We start from the raw sequence: 19,069 nt of genomic DNA on the forward strand, positions 1-19,069 counted from the left end.
GCATGGTGCAAATGTCATGAAAAAGACCAGCTTGAAAGACCCAGTTTCAGGTCTCCTTCTAGTTATAGGACCACGAGAAGTCACTCAATACTTTCAGTGACTTAATCCCCTGCTGGAGTTGCCAATCAGCATCAGCAAAATGGTGGGGTTTCCACATTAGAAGTTTCCTCACATCAGTAAAACCACAGATCCAGTTGCCCCCCCCCAAAACTTAATACAGCACATGAGGGAAAAAGACTGCATTGTCTACATACACACTTCACCATAATATCATCTGAGTTATTTGCCATAGTAGCAAGATGGATAGAACACTGTACCTGGAATCAGGAAGACATGAGTTCAAATGTATTTTCAGAAGCTTACTAGCTGGGTGATCCTGGCCAAGTCACTTAACCTCTGTCTGACTCAGTTCTCTTATATATAAAAGGGGGATAATAATAGCACATGCCTCCCAGGGTTGTTGTGAGGATCAAACAAGACAATGTTTATAAAATGCTTTGCAAATTGTAAGCCTCTACATCAACGCTAGCTATTATTATATTACATGACACATAATATTAGATATTACATAGCTTTTACAAAGAGAGGTGACTAAGTGACACAGTGAGTAGCATGCTGGACCTGGAGTCAGAAAGACTGAAATTCAAATCCAGCCTTAGAGACTTACTAGCTGTGAGACCATGACCAAGTCACTTAATCCTTGTCTGCCTGGGTTTCCTCTGCTGTACAGAATGCGGGTAATAATAGGACTTCTTTCACAGGGTTGTTGAGAGGGTCAAATGAGACACATGTGTAAAATGAATAATACACAGTGCTTGGTACAAGGTGCTTAATAAATAACTCATTTCACTCCATTCCATTATCATTGCTATGAAACATGGGAGCTGTATGGAAGCTCCCTACTATAAAGGGGCATATCACAGAAATTCTCTTCATTTCAGTTCAAAGTGTCTCCCCTGTGACCAACTTAGGTCTATTGGGATAGACAAAGAAGCTGTTATGTTCACTTAAATATTTATTGGACATTTAACCTGCAGGATCACCAGTAGGTATTGTAGCATTTGTGATTCATGGACTGAAGCAGAATTGCATTAAAAAGTATCAGTGGGAGTTAAATATGGGTGGGCCCAAGAGCACAGAATGGCCAAAGGATGTACATACCCAGTTAAGCTCTTCTGACTTGCATCTATTGATTAAGGGACAAGGTATGACATTTATTGTCAAGGAATTGTGCCATTTCTCCACACAGATTCCTACCTGAGATTCCCAATCTGGCTCTCTCTCTGAGTACAGTACCCTGATTATATTATACAAGAAAGGCAAAAATGGCATGATCATCACTTCTACAATTTTCACAGTCTAACTTGCTCTGATCCCCTTACAGGAATCAGTAAAACCTGAAAACCAGTTCAGAAAATGAAATACTGATGATATTCCCTTCACTAGGGAGACAAAGATTTCCTTTGTCTTTTATTCAGTGGCACCACTACCACCCCCAATAACCTGTCACCTCTTCCCAGCCTTCTTCCTAGAATATTTTGCTTTTTATGAGTCTAGAAGAACAAAATATGAAAGGGAATGCATTGTACCAAAAATGAAATCATTATCAACTGATAATTTATGACTAAGCTAAGTCATTTGAACTACTCAGTATATATGCTCATCCCACAATCTGCATTGTAACAAAGTCCATTGGAAGAGCCTGGGATGTATCTGTGTAGCTGAGTGAAGATTCTCAACTTTGTTAGTCAAAGATAGTTACTGCAGTGATGGAGAAGACATGACTAGCAAACAAGTGAGACAAAACTTCCTACCTTCGAAATTCATCCCTGTCTCCAGCCTGCATGAGGGCCACGACAGTATTGGTGACTGATGTCCCAATATTGGCTCCCATGATAATGGGAATTGCTGCCTTTACTGTCAACACTGTCAAAGGAAAAAGGTAAATGAGGAAGAAAAAATGTGGAAATTCACAGGGAAAAGAAAACTTAAACAAGTTGAAAAGTCAGCTTAAAAAAAAAAGTTGGGAAGGCTATGGAATCCAACCATGACCAAGAAGAGGAATCTTTTCTGCAAGGTGCCCAACCAGTCAGTCACTCATCCAGCCCTAGTGTAGTGAAGAACAACTCAATACAGCTGAGACCAAGTACTCAGACCTGTGACGAGAGTATAAAATGGCAAGAAAACTTAGAGACCACAGGAGGCAATGTTAGGGAGCATCATCACTGCTCCAATTGTGTCCGTGGCAACAGCTCTGTCCCAAGACTGGAAAGATGGGAAAGCAAGAAGATAAAAATTAAAGGCCAGCCCACATTGTAAACAAATACATAATTCTGAAATTTGGAATGAAATTCTTCGAATGGATCTGGGCTTGCCTAACCAACAAGGCTGTGTGTGTGTGTGTGTGTGTGTGTGTGTGTGTGTGTTGTGTGTGTATCAGGGATAACTCACATGAAGAGGACACCATGCTGACAATGATGGACGAGGATGTGCTGGAACTCTGCACCATGACAGTCACTAACACACCAATCACCAAGCCCGCCACAGGATTGTTCAACACTGAACCATCACGGAAAAGCTCCCCAGCCATTTTTCCTGCAAATGTAATGAAATTAAAATAAAATAACATAGATGATAGTTGGTTGGAACTGCTGGGCCACAGAACAAAGACTAGGGACCATTATGCGGGAAGGAGGAGGGAGAAGGAGTCTCTGGCTGCCAAGGCAGGCAATGTGGCAAAGGACAGAGGACTGAATTTGATTTTAGGAAGCCATAAGTCAGATCCTGCCTCTGTCTCACTGTGTGAGCAAAGGCAAGGCACTTCACCTTTCTGCACAAATTTTAAAGGGCCATAGATATGCCAGTTATTATCATCTGCTGCCCTGAACCTCACCACATTCTCTCACTCCAGTTTAGTGTCTCTGCTATATCAGAACAAATCCACTTGCTATTGCTCACACATACTTACATGTTCCTATGCCTGGAAAGAATTACTCTGGCCTAGAAGGGTGCCTCCCTCTCCTCCATCCCCTCCCCCAGTATTCCATCCATTGGAGGGGAGGGACACTCTCTTCCTTCAAAACTTTTCTACCCAACTCTGTCCTTTACCAAGTATCTCCATTGCACTGAGGGGTTCTGAGGCAGCTGGTTGATGCTTGGACCTTGAATCAAGAAGACTTGAGCTCAAATCTAGCCTCAGACACTTACTAGCTGTATGACCCTGGACAAGCGAATTCATCATTCTCAGCCTCAGTTTCCTTGACTGTGAAATGAACCTACCTCACAAAGCTGTTGTCAAGATGATATTTGAAGACAATATTTGCTGAGTGCTTGGCATATGGTAAATGATATACAGATAGATATCTATCTATATCTATCTATACCTATCTATATCTATCCCTCTCTCTCTCTCCATATATATATCTGTATATACACACACATACACACACACATATATGCTTATTGCTTTTCACCATTTGGTTTATTTAAGGTATATCACGTTGTAGGGTGCTTATAAGACCTGAAATCCTTTCCATGTGCATGTTGTGTCATCCCAACAAAATTACAAATTTCCTAAGGTTAGAGATAGGTCTTCCATTTCCTTTGTATGCCCCCATCCCTGTCTCAGAGCTTAGTAATAATAATGGCTACCATTATTAGTCTGCAGAGTAGAAGCATGAAGGCCAGGCTTTACACAAAGGAAATGGAGTAGAGCATGAAATCAATTGTCTAAATGGTTGGAGTCAAAAACAAATGATCATTTACCCATGAAAGTCAAGAATGTGGAAAACATGCTAGGCCAGGCTGGAGATTAAGCGCACACACACACACACCCCAGGGTCTCTGCCTTCAAGCACAGATTGTTTTGAGATAGAACTGGAAGAATTTGTGGAGAGAATAAAGAGTGGGATGAGAAAGGCTTGGACAAAATCACTCCAATTCTTCTCTTTACGTTCCCAGTGTAAATCTGACCAGTTCACTTTCATAGATCTTAAATAGATTCTAGTCTCTGAAACTAGAGGTTATGTTTTAGACATCAACAGGGGATCAAAATTCAGACCCTCACCCCAAAACCTTAATTTGATGGCCTAAATTCTCTATTACAAAGATTTGTCACAAAGGTTTTTGAAACCTAATCCCTAAACTGTCTCACTTTCAGAGACTGGAGTGTAAGTGAGGTGGACTGGGTGCTGCAGTAGGGAAAGGATGGACGGGAGGAAAGTACCACTCAAGAAGCATACTCATTTCCGGAGTGGATGAAAAGGTGAGACCCCCTCAGTCAGAGAATAGTTTAAAAGAAGGGAGATTACTTGGGTTGACATTGCTTTGTTGATTGCTATAGGCTGAACCAAAATCAATTAGAAAGCAAAAACAAAAGCCACCCACAAACCTTTGACCCTTTCTGATGTTGCTTTTCATACCTCCAACCAGCTGGAAAGCGCTGCTGAGAATGTCCAAGGAGCAGACAAAGAAGTAGAGAAATCCCAGGAGGAGAATCACTTTCCCAAACCCTCGAAAGACAGCAATTATTTTTCCTTTGGTATATCTCTCTCTGCAAAAACAAAGGAGAAGTGAGCAAGCATTTATTAAATACCTACTATGTGCCAGGCACTGTGCTAAGCACTCTTTCAAATACTGTCTTATTTATGACATGTTTGTGTGTATAGCATGCCCATGTATGTGCACACACACACACACACACACACACACACACACACACACACACAGGAACTAGCATTTTGTTCAAGAATCTCCCATCTCTTTTCAGCAAGGAGAAGGCAGGCTGGGGTTGTCAGCTTTAGTGATGCATTAGGAAGTGCATTTTAATAAATATGCCATTTACTTGAAGTGGTCCCCAAATTTCCCCCCACTTTAAAAAAAAAGCCACATTTGTGAAGAAGCTTTTGGGCACCAATAACATTGTGGTCTGGAGGGGAGGCAGGGGGAGCCATAAGCAAATCAAGGCTGCATTCTTAGCTGAACCATTGGTTTGCTAAGTGGTATAGATGGTAGTAGCAGCCAGGTCCAGGCAGACGGCTCCTGAGATAATGACCAGCAAAGCACTTAGTGCTCTTCAGAAGGACCTGAGGGCTTCCTTTTGACTATTGGGCTTCTCAGTAAAAATGACAGTTTTGCTTTGACAGAATGACAGAATCTTTTGGCCCCAAATATTACTAATGATGTTGGCCAGCCCTAGGAGGATTAGTCCTGCCCCACCTCACCCCCTTCCCAGAGCCCAGCAATGGTTCCCATCTCACAGCACCTGCCCTTTCTTCTCACTGGCCACTAGGCTCTAAGCTGGATCCCCCCCTCACCCAGTATTCCTTCTCCCAGTTCCACTTTTCTGCCTTCCTTCATTTGTCCTTAAGCAACACTTGCCTTCCAAAGGCCCAGCTAGTCCCCTTTAGCAGCCAGGTAAGATAATCATTCATTCATCTATCAATAACCATTTTTTTAAATGAGCCAGCTATGTGGAAAGCACTGTGCCAGGAGCTGGGGCTAGATAAAGACAATTGAGATATGTTCCTTGCCCTTACAGATTGTAATCTAACAGGGATGTAAAATATGCCCAAATATGAAATACCATACAAGAACAGGTAGAAAATGCTACGGATGGAAAGAAGGAAGGAGTAATGGTAACAGCTAACATGTAGAGAGTGCTTTAATCCTCATTTGTCCTCACATTAACCTTGTAAAGTAAGTATTATTATCAATTTTATAGCTAAGAAACTGAGGTAGAGCGCTTAGGTGACCTGCCTAGGGTAACACAGCTAGGAAGTGTCTGAGGCCTACTCAACTCAGGTGTTTATGACTCTAGATGCAGCCTTCTCTCCACTGCACCATCTAGTGTACACCTCGTGGTATACATAAAAGGGAGAAGGAGTGAAAGTGTTTATGCACCTTCCTCCCAACTTCAGAAATGATGCCCAGAACTTTCATAAGTCCATCCTGGAATGCAGGAGGGAGACCTTTGGCTTTACACAATTCGCCAGAGGGCTGTCTCATCTGATATTCCCATGCTATGCATTTGCCCATCCTCTTGCCTCTTCCTACTGACCCTGTGGAGCTGTCGCCCTCCCCTAGGACATGATCCATATCAGTCTCACTTGCTTTGTAGCATCCTGAGCACACCATCATAAGCATGGACACATTTAGTCAATTGGATTGGATGTTGATGATGGTGATAATGAAATTCATCTTTAAAGCACCAACAGTGCCCAGCAGTGTTGCTGGCAGACAGCAAATGAGAAAATATGACCCAGCACTGGCTCAGACCCACTTCTGCCTCCCAAAGCTAAGCCAAGGAGGCGAGGATGACCAGAACCAGAAACACCAGTGACCAATGGGATGACAGACAACTCTATCTTACGTAGGGCCCAGGTTATTAACCATGTTTGTATATCCCAAAGCTCATACGTCTTACACATAGTAGGCTTCTAAAAAGATTTGTTGAATAAATCATAATTGTTGAAAGGAACCTCATATCATCTAGTCTTCCCTTGTAATACCTTCCAAGACTCCCTTGTCCCACATCTCCAGTCATTCAGGTCTGATTGTACACTTGCACTAAGCTCACTCCCCTTATGGATAATTCTTGGATTTAATTTGATGCTTCCTCCTTGTTCTGGAGCCAATATAGATAAGTCTTTTCATTTCCACCTAAGCATTCCTAGCTCCTTGACTACAATTCAACCAGCATGCTTGCCCTCTCCTAGAGCCACTCTTATCTAATTCTATCCAAACCAAGTCCCTTTCCTTAACTGTAGCACCCAGGACTGAACATACTACATCAGAAATGCTCTGACTAAGAAAGAATATAATGGAATGATCACTTAACACGATCCGGACACTCTCTTTCTATTAATGCAGCTTAACATTAAGAGGCAGGGTGATGTAGCACAGAGAAGGCTCACTTTGGAGTTACTAAGATCTCAGTTCAAAACCCGCTCTCACACACAATAACTAAATGACTGTGGACAAAATATTTTCCTAAAATATTTTTCTCTAAAACTTTAAGATAGAGATGAATTGCCCAATCTGTATCAGCATTCTATACCAAGAGTTTGCTATACCTATGAAATCAGATTTGAACCAAAAATAAAGAGATTACCTCGGTTTTAAGATAAGTCAATGAGACAGACATGGTATACTGTTGGTTCATATCAAAATTAACTTTTTTACATGGACTACTATAATGCCAAGTCTTCTCCATCATGTACTAGTTAATCATATTATAGAACAGTATGAATGTTAATGTCTGTAGGAACAGAATTACATGAGATTTCGATGAAGGAGGTAGGGAGAGTCCAATGGTTCCCATTAGCATTGTCCAAGGAAGAATGGGAAACCAAAGATAGAATGAAAAAGGAGAAAGTAGAAAACTATGAGGAGTACTGTGCCAGAGCCCTAGACTGAGGCAAAAATTGAATTCGAGCAGCCCAACAACAATGCACACTGAGAGATATAGCATAATAATGAGAAAGAAATGTTCACGAGGCCTTAGCAAAGAACGTCCTCAACCCCGGCAGTGGTGGCAGGAAGATGGCCCTAACTGCAGGCTTGGGGGCATCAGAAAAATGATACCAGATCACATTTATGCAGGGCTTGAAGACTGACTCAATGGTTTCTCACAATAATCTTGTGAGGTAGGGAGTATAAATATACTAACATTTCTAAATGTGAAATGTCTCATCCTGATTTTAAAGAAGCAACTGAGACTGAGAATGATGAAGTGACTTGTCCAAGGTAACACACATCTAGTAAGTGTCAAAACCATACCTCAAAGGGGCAGCTAGGTGGTGCAGTGGATAAACCGCTGGGCCTGAAGTCAGGAGGACCTGAGTCAGATCTGACCTCAGACACTTGACACTTACTAGTTGTGTGACCCTGGGCAAGTCACTTAACCCCATTGCCTAGCCCCCCCCCAAAAAAAAACCAACATAACTCAAACCTGATTTTTAAATACAAATTCAGGGCTCTTTCCACTATATTACATTACCTGGAAATGACAAGCTACTGTAGCCTCCCACAAAGAGAAACATACACAAGTCTATATTCTCTCTATTTCTCCGTCTCTCTCTCTCTCTCTCTGTCTCACACAGACATACAACACACACACATACACACACACACACACACACCACACACACACAATTATGATACCCAAGAAGGAAATGGCTACCAGAAATAAAGTAGACCACAGAAGCAGCACCAGGTCATATATTCCTCACTGAATGAGATGTTCCAAAGGAGCCAGCATTACCTGACCACTCGATTCCAGAGTCCTTAATGTTAGGCATGTCCCATGGGTCTTGCTCTACCACTGGCTCTTCAATCAATGCAATAGTAGAGTAAGATGGCAGAAGTTCTATCTTGTTTACAGGAGGATGGGCATTATCTGCCAAAGGAAGCAAAAGAAAAAAAACAACAAACCATCAGGGATAGTAGGGCCCATTTCTCCTAGGGAGGAGGTCGTGTTATTTCAAGATGAATGGGAGAATAGTACTTACTGCTGGGGTTTCCTTTATCTTTTCCAGACATAGTAGATTGTTGGGTGGTAGCCTCTTCGATATATTTATTAGGATTAGAGTGGGAGTTTCCCAATTCAGGCCACGGCGCCATGGTCTGGGAATAGTGAAATTTAAAACTTAAAATGTACATCAGCTGGATTTTATGTCAACAAGGAACCCAGAAAGATTAAGTATACAGCAATAGCACTGACAAAACACAACAACAACAACACAAATCAATAGTGCTAGAGCTCATTAAAAAAAAAAACTAGCCAACATATTTGTTTCTTCTAGGTGTGACATTATGGGGCCATTTTTTAAACTTCAAACTGTACTTTCTCAACCACATATCCAACCTGTTACCAAGTCATATCCCTTCTCCCTGGATTCACTCTTTCTCTCCTCTTGCCCCAACTTCATAACTAAATGACCAATCCTGGTCTTGGTCATTCCCCTATTGGATTCCTCTAATCTATTCTTCTTTGGTCTCTAAATTGTAGATATCTCATACAACTATCCACACCATCTGTCTTAGTCACCAGCTCAACAAATGTCAACTTTCTCTTCAGTAAAGGCTCCTCCTCTAATGGGTCTTCATCCCCTTTCATAATTAATCTCTACTTCAAATTAACCAATTACTCTCATCTCCTTTAATTCCTAGGTTCACTCTCCTGATATTGGAATGCTTTCAATCATCTCCTTCCATACTATTTCTGAGACTTCTCTATTGTCCTCAAATAATGTTATCTATGAAAAGCACACTTTCCAGCCTCTTTTAAGACTTCCTGATAATCCACTTTGGCAGAGATGAAGAGTCCTGCTACTGACATATCACAACATACATGAGTTGGAAAATACATGCTAAATCACAAAGTAGTAGAAAGAAATGTTTACTACATGTTCCTTTCCCACTTAAACATACTAGTGTTTTGGCTCAAGGTTTAAAATTGCCAGCTCTTGGGACTCATGTTGCAAGTGTGCAGGGCACACAGATTTTGAGCAACTAAACAGTGTAAAACCTACTCAACATAGTAGGCCCCCTTATAAACCTGAGAAATATTATTTGGGATGGGGATAATGATAATGCCATTAATCTCTTGCACAGCTGAAGTTACATCAGAGTTCTTTTTTCTTGCTTCCTTGTTGGGAAACAAAGGTGGAATAGCCCTTTGTTTTCAAATATTTTGCTGTTAACAGTCCAAGTTCACTTTCCTTCTCTCATACTGCTTCCTGGAATGAATATGCCTCAGGAAATGGCCTTAACCTGTTGTGTTGTGTTTTACTCTTCAGATGGGTCCAATGAAAGGCCTTTTATTTATATCTGACAACCAAATGGGTTACAAAGTGAAGCTGGTGCTTCCAGAATCTGTCACTAAGGAGCCATTCCCAGGAAAGGTAAGATGAGAGAGAGAGAGCCCTCGCGTGTGTGTGTGTGTGTGTGTGTGTGTGTGTGTGTGTGTGTGTGTAAGAGCATGAACACCTGTGCTTTAATTAATTTGGAAGAGGAGGATGGTGAAAAGTGAGGGAATGGAGGTTCGCCTTGGCATGTTAATTCTGGGAGACTTCCAATTCTAACTCCTTGCATTTAGCACAGGGCCTGGCACATAGTAGGTAGTTACTTAATAACTGGTAACTGACTGACTTTGCCAGTTAAGTGTTCTTGTTATGTAGCTGTACCTAAAATGGTATAGATATCTTTTTTTTTTAAAGAACAAGACAATTTCTGTGCATTTCGATTTTTCTATAGATTAAAAGTGTTAATTTTCCCATATTAAGGGTATGAGTTAGTATCTGGCTTGTTTCCTTCATAAAGGCATCTTTAGGAATTGTCCATTTCATATGAATGCCATCTTGAATATTGATTTAATCATAAAAATAGCTCTTTAAAGCTTATAAAATGTTTCACAAATAATTTCTCATTTGATTCCCTACAACAATGAAGTAAGTACTCATATTATTTTTATAGATGAGGAAACTGAGGCTCAGAGAAGTTAAAGTGATTACCCAGGTCATACATTGAATAAGTGTCTGAGACGGGATTCGAAGCCAGGTGTTCCTTGACTGCAAGGCCAGTGTCCCATCCCTTATATCATAATGTTGAAGTCATGCAGCAAGAATAAGTGAGTCCCTCTCTAATGGTATGCCTAGCACAGAAAGAAATCCCCAAGACTGGAGCAATAATCCATACAGGCAACACGAGAGTCTTCCTCATCAGTGAGCTGACAGAGAGGGAGACATTCTCTATTCTCTAGCCTATGATATGCCAATCACCTGCAGTGTATAAGGAATGATTTTGATGAGATAACCACAAATTTACATTTGCTGAGCTATCACTTCCTATCTCCAGTTGCCTGTTGTACATTTCCACTTGAATGTCCTGCATTTATAATAGCATACATTAATGTATTCTGATATAAATGACTGAACTCAACAATCTACAATTGGACTCAGCATCTCCCTCTGTAACTATGCACCTATGCTCAACTTTCTTGCCTCTGCCAGTGATCCCACCACTCCTTCTCCCTCCCCACCCTCACCCAGACTGGAAACCTGAGTTTTACTCCTCCCTCTCCCTCTTCTACAGCAAAGTCCTCTCAATTCACCTTTCATAGCAGGCCTCATAACCACTCTTTCCTTTTTGCTTCCACTGCCATCAGCACGGTTCAGACCCTCCTGACCACCTGCCTGAAATGATACAATAATGTTCTGTTCCCTGATCTCCCACCTCTTCAATTCCTATTACCCACTACTGGTGTATTATTCATTCTTCAGGAACCTTGATGAGAAGTTGTCCTTTAGATTTTCTCAGCTAGTTGGTTCCCCATGGTTTGTGTGTTCATTCAATCACTCACTCATTCATCTAACCCTATATCACAGGATATTTTAAAACACAAATGCCAAGGAGGGTGGGATCCTGTCACATTTAATGTAACACTACATCCAAGATACTGATTACTTGGTAGATGAACCAGGTAAAAAGCCCACATGATAGAGCAATCCTATTTAGAACTGTAATTCTCAACTATCAGAAGCTGAGAAGCAACTTCTCTCATGACTCCTTTGTATGCTCAACATTCCATCCAAAACAGGATTACTCATTGACCCTCCCCACCTCATCTCGGGCTTTACTTATTTACTCTCTTTCTTCAACCCTGTCTCCAAATAGCCTACCCATCATTCAAGGCCCAACTCATGTTCTACCTCCTTCATGAAGCCTCACTCCTGGAAGTGATCTTGCTCTTCTGATCTCAGAGCACATGGTACTCACTCTACAATTTGCATATTCTTTATAGACACAATAATAATTGTATACATTTCACCAATCAGACTCAGTAATTGCACTAGGATACTGTCATATTTATCTTATAGAGTATTCTAGGCATTGTTTTGATTTTATTCTAATACGAGGAAATTCTTCCCTTAATAAGTAACCAACTTCTAAGTCAACCTAGGATACCAAGAGTCTAAGTGATTAGTCCACAGTCGAAAACTTAGTATGTGTCTGAGGCAGGATTTGAATCCAAGTCTTCCTGACTCCAAGGCCAGCACACTCCCTGTGGACTACCACACTGCCTCTCTTGCCTGGCGTAACACAATCACATATTTGGAGCTTAATAAAAGTTTGTCAGATGAATGAATTAAACACAATCAACCTGATTACTTCAATCAGGGTCCCTGCCCACCCCTCCTTTCAGGGAGAGAACCAGTTAGTCAAACCTTCAGTTGAAAATCAAGAGGCCTGGATTTAAATTCTTAATGTCCAGGCTTTGGGCATCCATTTCCATAACTGTAAAGGTTGGAGATTAGACTAGAAGATCCCTTCTTCCACATTTAAAATTCTTCTTGTGCAAGACTAGTGATAAATAGCATCAGGATACTACATGGCAAAAGAAAACAGGGACCTTCATATCACAGTGACTTGTTCAGCTATGGAGTCAACAACATCTCAGGGAACAGATCCACACTTACTATTAAAAATCAACTTGAAATTTAGGGTCTTCTACTCCTCCTTCTGGGGAGGATTTTCCTACCCAGGAAAAGACATCAATGCAGTGATTTTTCTATTTACCTTCCTTAGAATACAATGATATCTAACTATGCAAACCCTTCAACATCTACCTTGCTCCAAAAGATAAAACTAGAATAATCTGACTTCTTAACTGAAATATCAAGTAAAAAGAAGTCCCAAGACATTAGTTACAAGTTACCATAGCCAAATAGATGAGAAAACCAAGGCTCAGAGAGATTAAGTCACTTTCCTAGGATAATAATGAGTCACACAGTTCATGTCTCCTGACTCCCAGACCAGAATTTTTTTTTTAAATCCCAGTAAAGTCAGAGATACCTGAGATACTCCACAGTTGTTTTTGTTCAGTCATGTCCAACTTTTCATGGGCTGATTTGGGGTTTTCTTGGCAAGGATACTGAAGTGGGTTGCCATTTCCTTCTCCAACTCATTTTACAGATGAGGAAATTGAGGCAGAGATTAAGTGACTTTTCCAGGGTCACACAGTTAGTAAGTGTCTGAGGCCATATTTGAACTCAGGTCTTCCTGATTCTAGGCCCAGTGCTTTATCCACTGAGCCACTTAACTATTCCATGACCCTCAAAATTCCAAATTGGAATACAATACACAGAGAAGTATGCTGTCTGTCAACTGCCTATCACCAAGATGTCTGATGATTTTCACTATATTTATTGAGCTAGATTCTTACCTCAGTTGACTGGCTCTTGGGCTATATAATTGGAGGGATGATTTTTTTGGACTAGTCAAGGCTCTTACAGTCAAAAATAAAGAGATAAGGAATTCTCTCCTGTCACACAAGAGCATCATTTTTTAGATCTTTCTCACTTTGCCCATTTAAACAAAACAGTGAACTTGGGAGACAGAGAGAACCTGCTCAACAAAAGATTTGTTTCAGAGGGAAACACTTAGGAAGATGTCACAAAAAATAAACATTTGAAGAATGAATGAACAAATGTCAACCTCTCAAAGTCACCTGTTAGCCGCTGACAGTTTAAAGAAAAACAAAGCATTTTCTACCCTTTTCTATCAGTAAGTGGTAGATGTTCACTGGGGAGATTTCACTTTCCTTCCCACTTGGTTATCCATTTAGTGAGAAACAGCATTTAACTTACTTCACCCTTCTTCCCCCTGAAAATAAGGCCAGAGTAAGTTTAGCTTTACAAGAGATTTCATCTTCACGGGTTTTTCAATCATGAAGCTGGTCAGTGATTTTACTGGAGCAATTGATAAAAAGAGCTGAAATTCAAGGTCATGCTCCTCTTCTAGGATTCCAAGATGCTTTTCAAATGTTCAGAAGGAAAAGCCCACTGGAGTTTATTTCAGCAACATTTTAGCATTTACTTGAAGTAGTTCCAGAGAAATCCCAATCCATCTAGGCAGGAATCCCAAGCATTGCTAAGTAAGTTGAGTTTTAGGCAAGCTTCAATATTAGTGGGGCTTGGCCATTTAATACTTATGAGGCCAGAAGCCAGAAGAGCAGGATAACCTACCTAGCAAATATTTGCTTCAGTTGTTTGAGCCACTCCCTTCCACCTTTTCTGGCCTTCTCCACCCCCAGAGCCAAAGAAGCTCCTGTGGATGAGAGAGCCAGGTGATAAAGTAGGGCACCTGGCAGCTTCAGAACAAAAGGTAAGTGAAGGAAGTTGGCACCTATTTTCCAGGCAGACATACAGAGACCCATTTACCCAATCCAACAGACTTTTGCAGAATCCAACCACTTTGGAAGCTCCAGTTACTACATTTATCCTCTGTTTGGCCCAGGTAAAACTAGAATAAACTCCCAGTTATCTAGGGGCTGCTGAGCTAGTTTAAGGGTAGCCTAGGCTACTTAGGGTTGCCATCAAACAGCAAGAGGATGAGTGTAAGGGATACAGGGATGAGGAACTCTCTTAAGCTCTACAAGAGTGCTTCAAGGGCAGAATTGTCCTTCAGAAAGAGCTAAGGGTTCAAGGATGGAGCCATCAGGTGTAGTTGGGATGAGAGGGGGGAAGTATTTTGGTGATAGTGGTAAAAGTTACTATGGCCAACTCACCCAGATTGCTTGAAATCCTAGGAAAAAGGTAACAGTATGTGCTGTGCCATTTCCAGCCATTTGTTTAATTAAGGCAAACTAGGAACTTTGCTTGTAAACTCTTTAGAGATTGCATTGTTGTTGTTCAGTCAGTCAGCCACGTGCAACACTCTGTGATTCCATGAACCATAGCATGCCAATATTGCCCGTGGGCTTTTCTTGGGAAAGATGCCAGTGTTTTTTTCCCCCCATTTCTTTCTCCAATAGATTAAGGCAAATAGAGGTTAAGTGACTTGCCCAGAGTCACTCAGCCGGCAAGTGTCTGAGGCTGAATTTGAACTCAGGTCTTCTTGATTCCAGACCCAATGCTTTATCCACTGAGCTACCTAACTGCCTCCTATTTACTAGGTGGGTCTTTGATAAATGATGGCTGATTGATTGATTGATCTCAGAGGCCACCAAATTATCTAAACTGGGGGGATGGGATGCTAAATAATCTGGACTAGGCTCTTTGGCATAGTCAAAAAGTGTCAGAAGGGTAAGGTAACACTGCTCAGTATTTTCAATTACATGAGATCTACCCTCTAATAAATCCTCATTTTCCTGAAGTATGTCCTTCCCCCAGCATTTCTCAACTCTTGTCTCCTTTACTTTCCCAAAGCACAGATCTGCTTTCATTTCTAAAATAGCCAAGTCAATCCCAAGTCAGGTAGAGAATAACCCCCACTTTTCCTTAGCCCATTCCCTTTAGGTCACTCTATAACTTTCAATTTCTCCCAGTAGGCAGTGAATAGAGGACAAGAAGGAAGGAAAGAGGAAGCAGTTGTGGTACAATGGAAGGAACACAGCTTCTGGAGACAGGAGACCCTGATTCAAATCCTACCACTGAGGTTGATCATCTGTCTTATCTTGGGAGAATCACTTAACATCCCTGGGTCTCAGGTTTATTTAAATTGAGGGGGTTAGACTTGACCTCTGAGGTCCTTTCCACTTCTAACACAGAACTGGTTTGCAGTTCCAAGGAAAAGGTCTGCCAGGAAAGGAGAAGAGCAAGACTAAGTTTCATGATGATTTGAATTGTAACTATTCTTATTGTTTTCCTGCTGAAAATTATTCTGCACAATTGTTAAAAGATCTGAGTCAGTTTTCACATTTGTAAAAGAGGGGGGTGAATCTTCCCTAGCTAGGTCATGAGTACAGGTAGACAGACAATAATTGTTAACATTTATAGCATTTTACACATGTGATTTGAAGTGGATTCTTATTGCTTTTCTATTACAAAATAGAGAAAGACTAAGTCTCCAGTTCTACCCTGTAAAAGACCAAAGAGTAGCTCTGTCACTCTTGCCTGACCAACACTGACCAGCACTGCTCCATCCAGGAGAAAAAGCAACATGTGACTGTCAAAACAGAAAGAGCCAAGCCATAGAAATGGAGGCTTATGATAGCACAGTCATCACAGAGGAAAGATAGGGATGAAACAGAAAAACCACCAAGACTTTTCACTGCACCACAAGTACAATAGATTTTTTAGGCCTTCCTTCCTAAAATGTAGTTCAAAGGTTTCCAATTTCATCTGATTTTGTTGATGTTTTTATTTCTACCGAGCATGGCAGGAGAAAACTATATAGCTCCCACTTTATTCCAAATCACAGCAATCTACCAAGGGTTCAGAGCTACAGGCTCTCTTCCTTCATTAAATTGAATGAATGGAGTTGGAAATGGAAAATGAATGAATTGGCTTTTTAACAGCAATAACTGACTCAGACTAACACTACCAAGCACATATTATAACGAAGTATGAGAACAAAGGAAAAGTCAATTACTTGAGATTCTCAAACAACGTGGCAGAACATACCTTACTTGCCCCAAATACTGTTAAAAAACAAAAAAGATCTTTATCAAGGGCACAGTTGGCAATCTATAGATCTAAAACAATAGTATGGTGGTTTCTGGCCACCTCAACTTTCCTACTGACTAAACAGTGGGGGAAGGGAAAGGAGGGAAGAGAGAAGAAGTGCTGGAGGGCATTAGGCAATGAACAAATACACAGCTAACCCAATATACTACTAACTAGATCAGCCTGCAAAATATCAGGGAGCAGAAATGATTTTTTAAAAAATTTAAATGGAAGATGGGATGCAAGCAGGTAAAGTCACTTCAACAGCAGAAAGAACACTAGCTAAGGAACCACCCAAGCTGAGTTCAAATCCAGACTCTACACTACCTGTGCAGCAGATTACCAGAACCTCTCTGGCAGTTTCCACATCTGTAAAGTGAAAGGTTTGGACTAGATGCTGGCCTCTCAAAGCCCTTCCAGCTCTTAAGTTTATGATCTCTATAGAACTTACAGAGTTTGCAAAATATTTTCACCACAATATTATCCCCATTTTACAGAGGGGGAAGCTAAGGCTTAGACGGGTGAGAGGTCACTCAACCAAGACTGGTATCCAGGATTTGATCCCAGATCTCCAGTCCAGCAGCAGTGATCTAAAGAAAGGAACCTTAAAGATCACCTAGTTCAATATTAGCATTTTACAGATGAGAGAACAGAGGCTGTTCCAGGTGGAGGTCCAGTGTCTCCCAAATGGGAAGGAGCAGGTCCTCTGCTTCCAAAGCCAGCCCTCTCAATACTCCTAACTTCCTACTCCCTCTGGCCATCCTTGACATCAACACTGCCTTAAGCTTTTGGATTACTTTCTCTGCGTCGGCATAAATTAGCCTACTGTCCTCACCTTTTGAAACTAGGATAAACTCCCAGAAGATGCTGCACTCTTCTGACATCTAAGTGGATCAACACTTAAAACACGCATATTCTTCTACAAAAACTGCATCCCCACAAGCTTGACTACTTGGCCCACATCATTGTCCTGTAGCCGCTGAAAAGTGACAGCTGTCTAACCCTCTGTTCTTCAACTCAGAGAAAACCCTCCTTCCAGGGTAACAGGCAGCTAGCCACCCTTCCCCACAAGCACTTTTAGGCTCCTTTTCCAGCAGGTAACACTTTGAAATCCTTATAGGCACTGTGCTGTGAGCACAGTCTGTCTAATGGACAGCAGACAGAAGCATCATTTGGATCTCAAGAGTCCCTACTTCAATCTCAGGACCTAAAGATAAATAAAAAGCAGAAACCTAGTGACAAAGTTTGAACTTAAAAAAAAAAAACCTCCCTTAGTACGTCCCAGAAATGCTATAAGGACGGCCAATACATCCTCCACCCTCAGTAGCTTTCTACGAGCCAGAGCTGTCTGGAGAAAAAGAGGAGTGGAAACAAACTTTTGAGTGACTTTTAAATAAGAGTCTCTGTCCTAGTTTCAGAGTTGCCTGTACTCACCAGTCCTTTTTTCCTCCTGGGCCAAAGAACTAAAGGAATGACTCCACCAGGTATTCCCGAGCCCCGGGTATATATAGAGGAAGGTGTTGCGCAAAGATACGGCTGCTGCAGCAACTCCTGCTGCTGTCAGCGCACACTCCACATTCCAATCCTGCACCTGGCCAGCCCACCAGGACACAGCCTACCTGCCGTCTGCGCAGTGATCCAGCCACGCTTCCCAGACAGGGCAGGGCAGGGCAGAGCAGAGCAGGGTAGGGCTCGGCTCAGCAGAGCGGGCTGGCAGCCGGGTGAAAACTGCCCACCTGCTCTCACCCTATCAGTTCTCGGACACCAGTGGCCCTTCTCATTCCATGCATAAGCCCGACTAGAGGAGATGTGAATCTGAGTCCAGGCCACTCACAATTCTAGAGGCTCTGGGTGCTTTGTGGCCACCCAGAGTCCCTCTCTGGGCCCCTGAAAGTTCCTTCTAAAGAAGGTATGCGGTTCTTTTCAGGGCTTAATCTCTGTGGGGATCGGCATTTATAGGCCAATTTAAAAACAAAGGGCGGGAAGAGTCGGATAAAAAAGGCAAGCCAATTAAAAATCCTTCTACAAATCCTTTCAAAACAAAGAATGTTTACCCCAATCAATGCTCAGGTGCTCAGACCGGTGGAAGCCCCATAGTCAGCATTGCTTCTTGTAGTTAGTGGATTGCTGGGCCAGCAATAGGCCTGGAATGATAGACAGACAGACAGACAGACAGATAGATGGATGGATGATTGATAGATGGATGGATGACAGAAAGGAAGAAAGGAAGGAATAATGGATGGATAGATCTTGGTATAAGATTAAGGAGAGAATTTGAATTCCATTATTGTTCAGTTGGAGGATTTGACTTCTTGGAAGTAGTCTTTATTCTTAAAACCTCAACAACCACAAAAAGCTGAGGAGGAGGCAGGGTGAGTTTATGGGCTAAAGTATGAACCAAGTCATCAATCAACAGTCATTCATTAAAATCCTTAGTCTGTTTCAGTTATTTGGAACACAAAAGAAAAAAGTGAAACATTTCCTGCCTTTTGGAAGATTACATTCTCATTTTTATGATGGGGTAACAGTTTTTCCTATTAATTAATCAAGTCAACAATAATTTATTAAGCACTTGTTATGTACTAAGCCCAGGAGGTACAGATACAAGCTCCTCTGAAAAA

The 19,069-nt window shown here is 41.5% G+C and overlaps 1 protein-coding gene across 1 annotated transcript in view; it reads right to left on the reverse strand.

Moving 5' to 3' along the window:
- LOC110212319 (sodium-dependent phosphate transport protein 2B-like) overlaps positions 1 to 17,984 on the reverse strand; it is a 28,961-nt gene extending 10,977 nt beyond the window's left edge. The window contains exons 1-6 of the mRNA XM_020992331.2: positions 17,883 to 17,984; positions 8,511 to 8,625; positions 8,264 to 8,398; positions 4,422 to 4,550; positions 2,452 to 2,595; positions 1,815 to 1,926 (exon numbers count right to left, since the gene is read on the reverse strand). Of these exons, the coding sequence (XP_020847990.1) occupies positions 1,815 to 1,926; positions 2,452 to 2,595; positions 4,422 to 4,550; positions 8,264 to 8,398; positions 8,511 to 8,622 (632 nt within the window). The 5' untranslated portion in view covers positions 8,623 to 8,625; positions 17,883 to 17,984. The remainder of the gene's footprint in view (positions 1 to 1,814; positions 1,927 to 2,451; positions 2,596 to 4,421; positions 4,551 to 8,263; positions 8,399 to 8,510; positions 8,626 to 17,882) is intronic.
- Positions 17,985 to 19,069: the final 1,085 nt, after the last annotated feature.

This window comes from Phascolarctos cinereus, unplaced genomic scaffold (assembly GCF_003287225.1).
Source record: "Phascolarctos cinereus isolate Bilbo 61053 unplaced genomic scaffold, phaCin_HiC Scaffold_9;HRSCAF=440, whole genome shotgun sequence".
NCBI classification, from domain to species: domain Eukaryota; kingdom Metazoa; phylum Chordata; class Mammalia; order Diprotodontia; family Phascolarctidae; genus Phascolarctos; species Phascolarctos cinereus.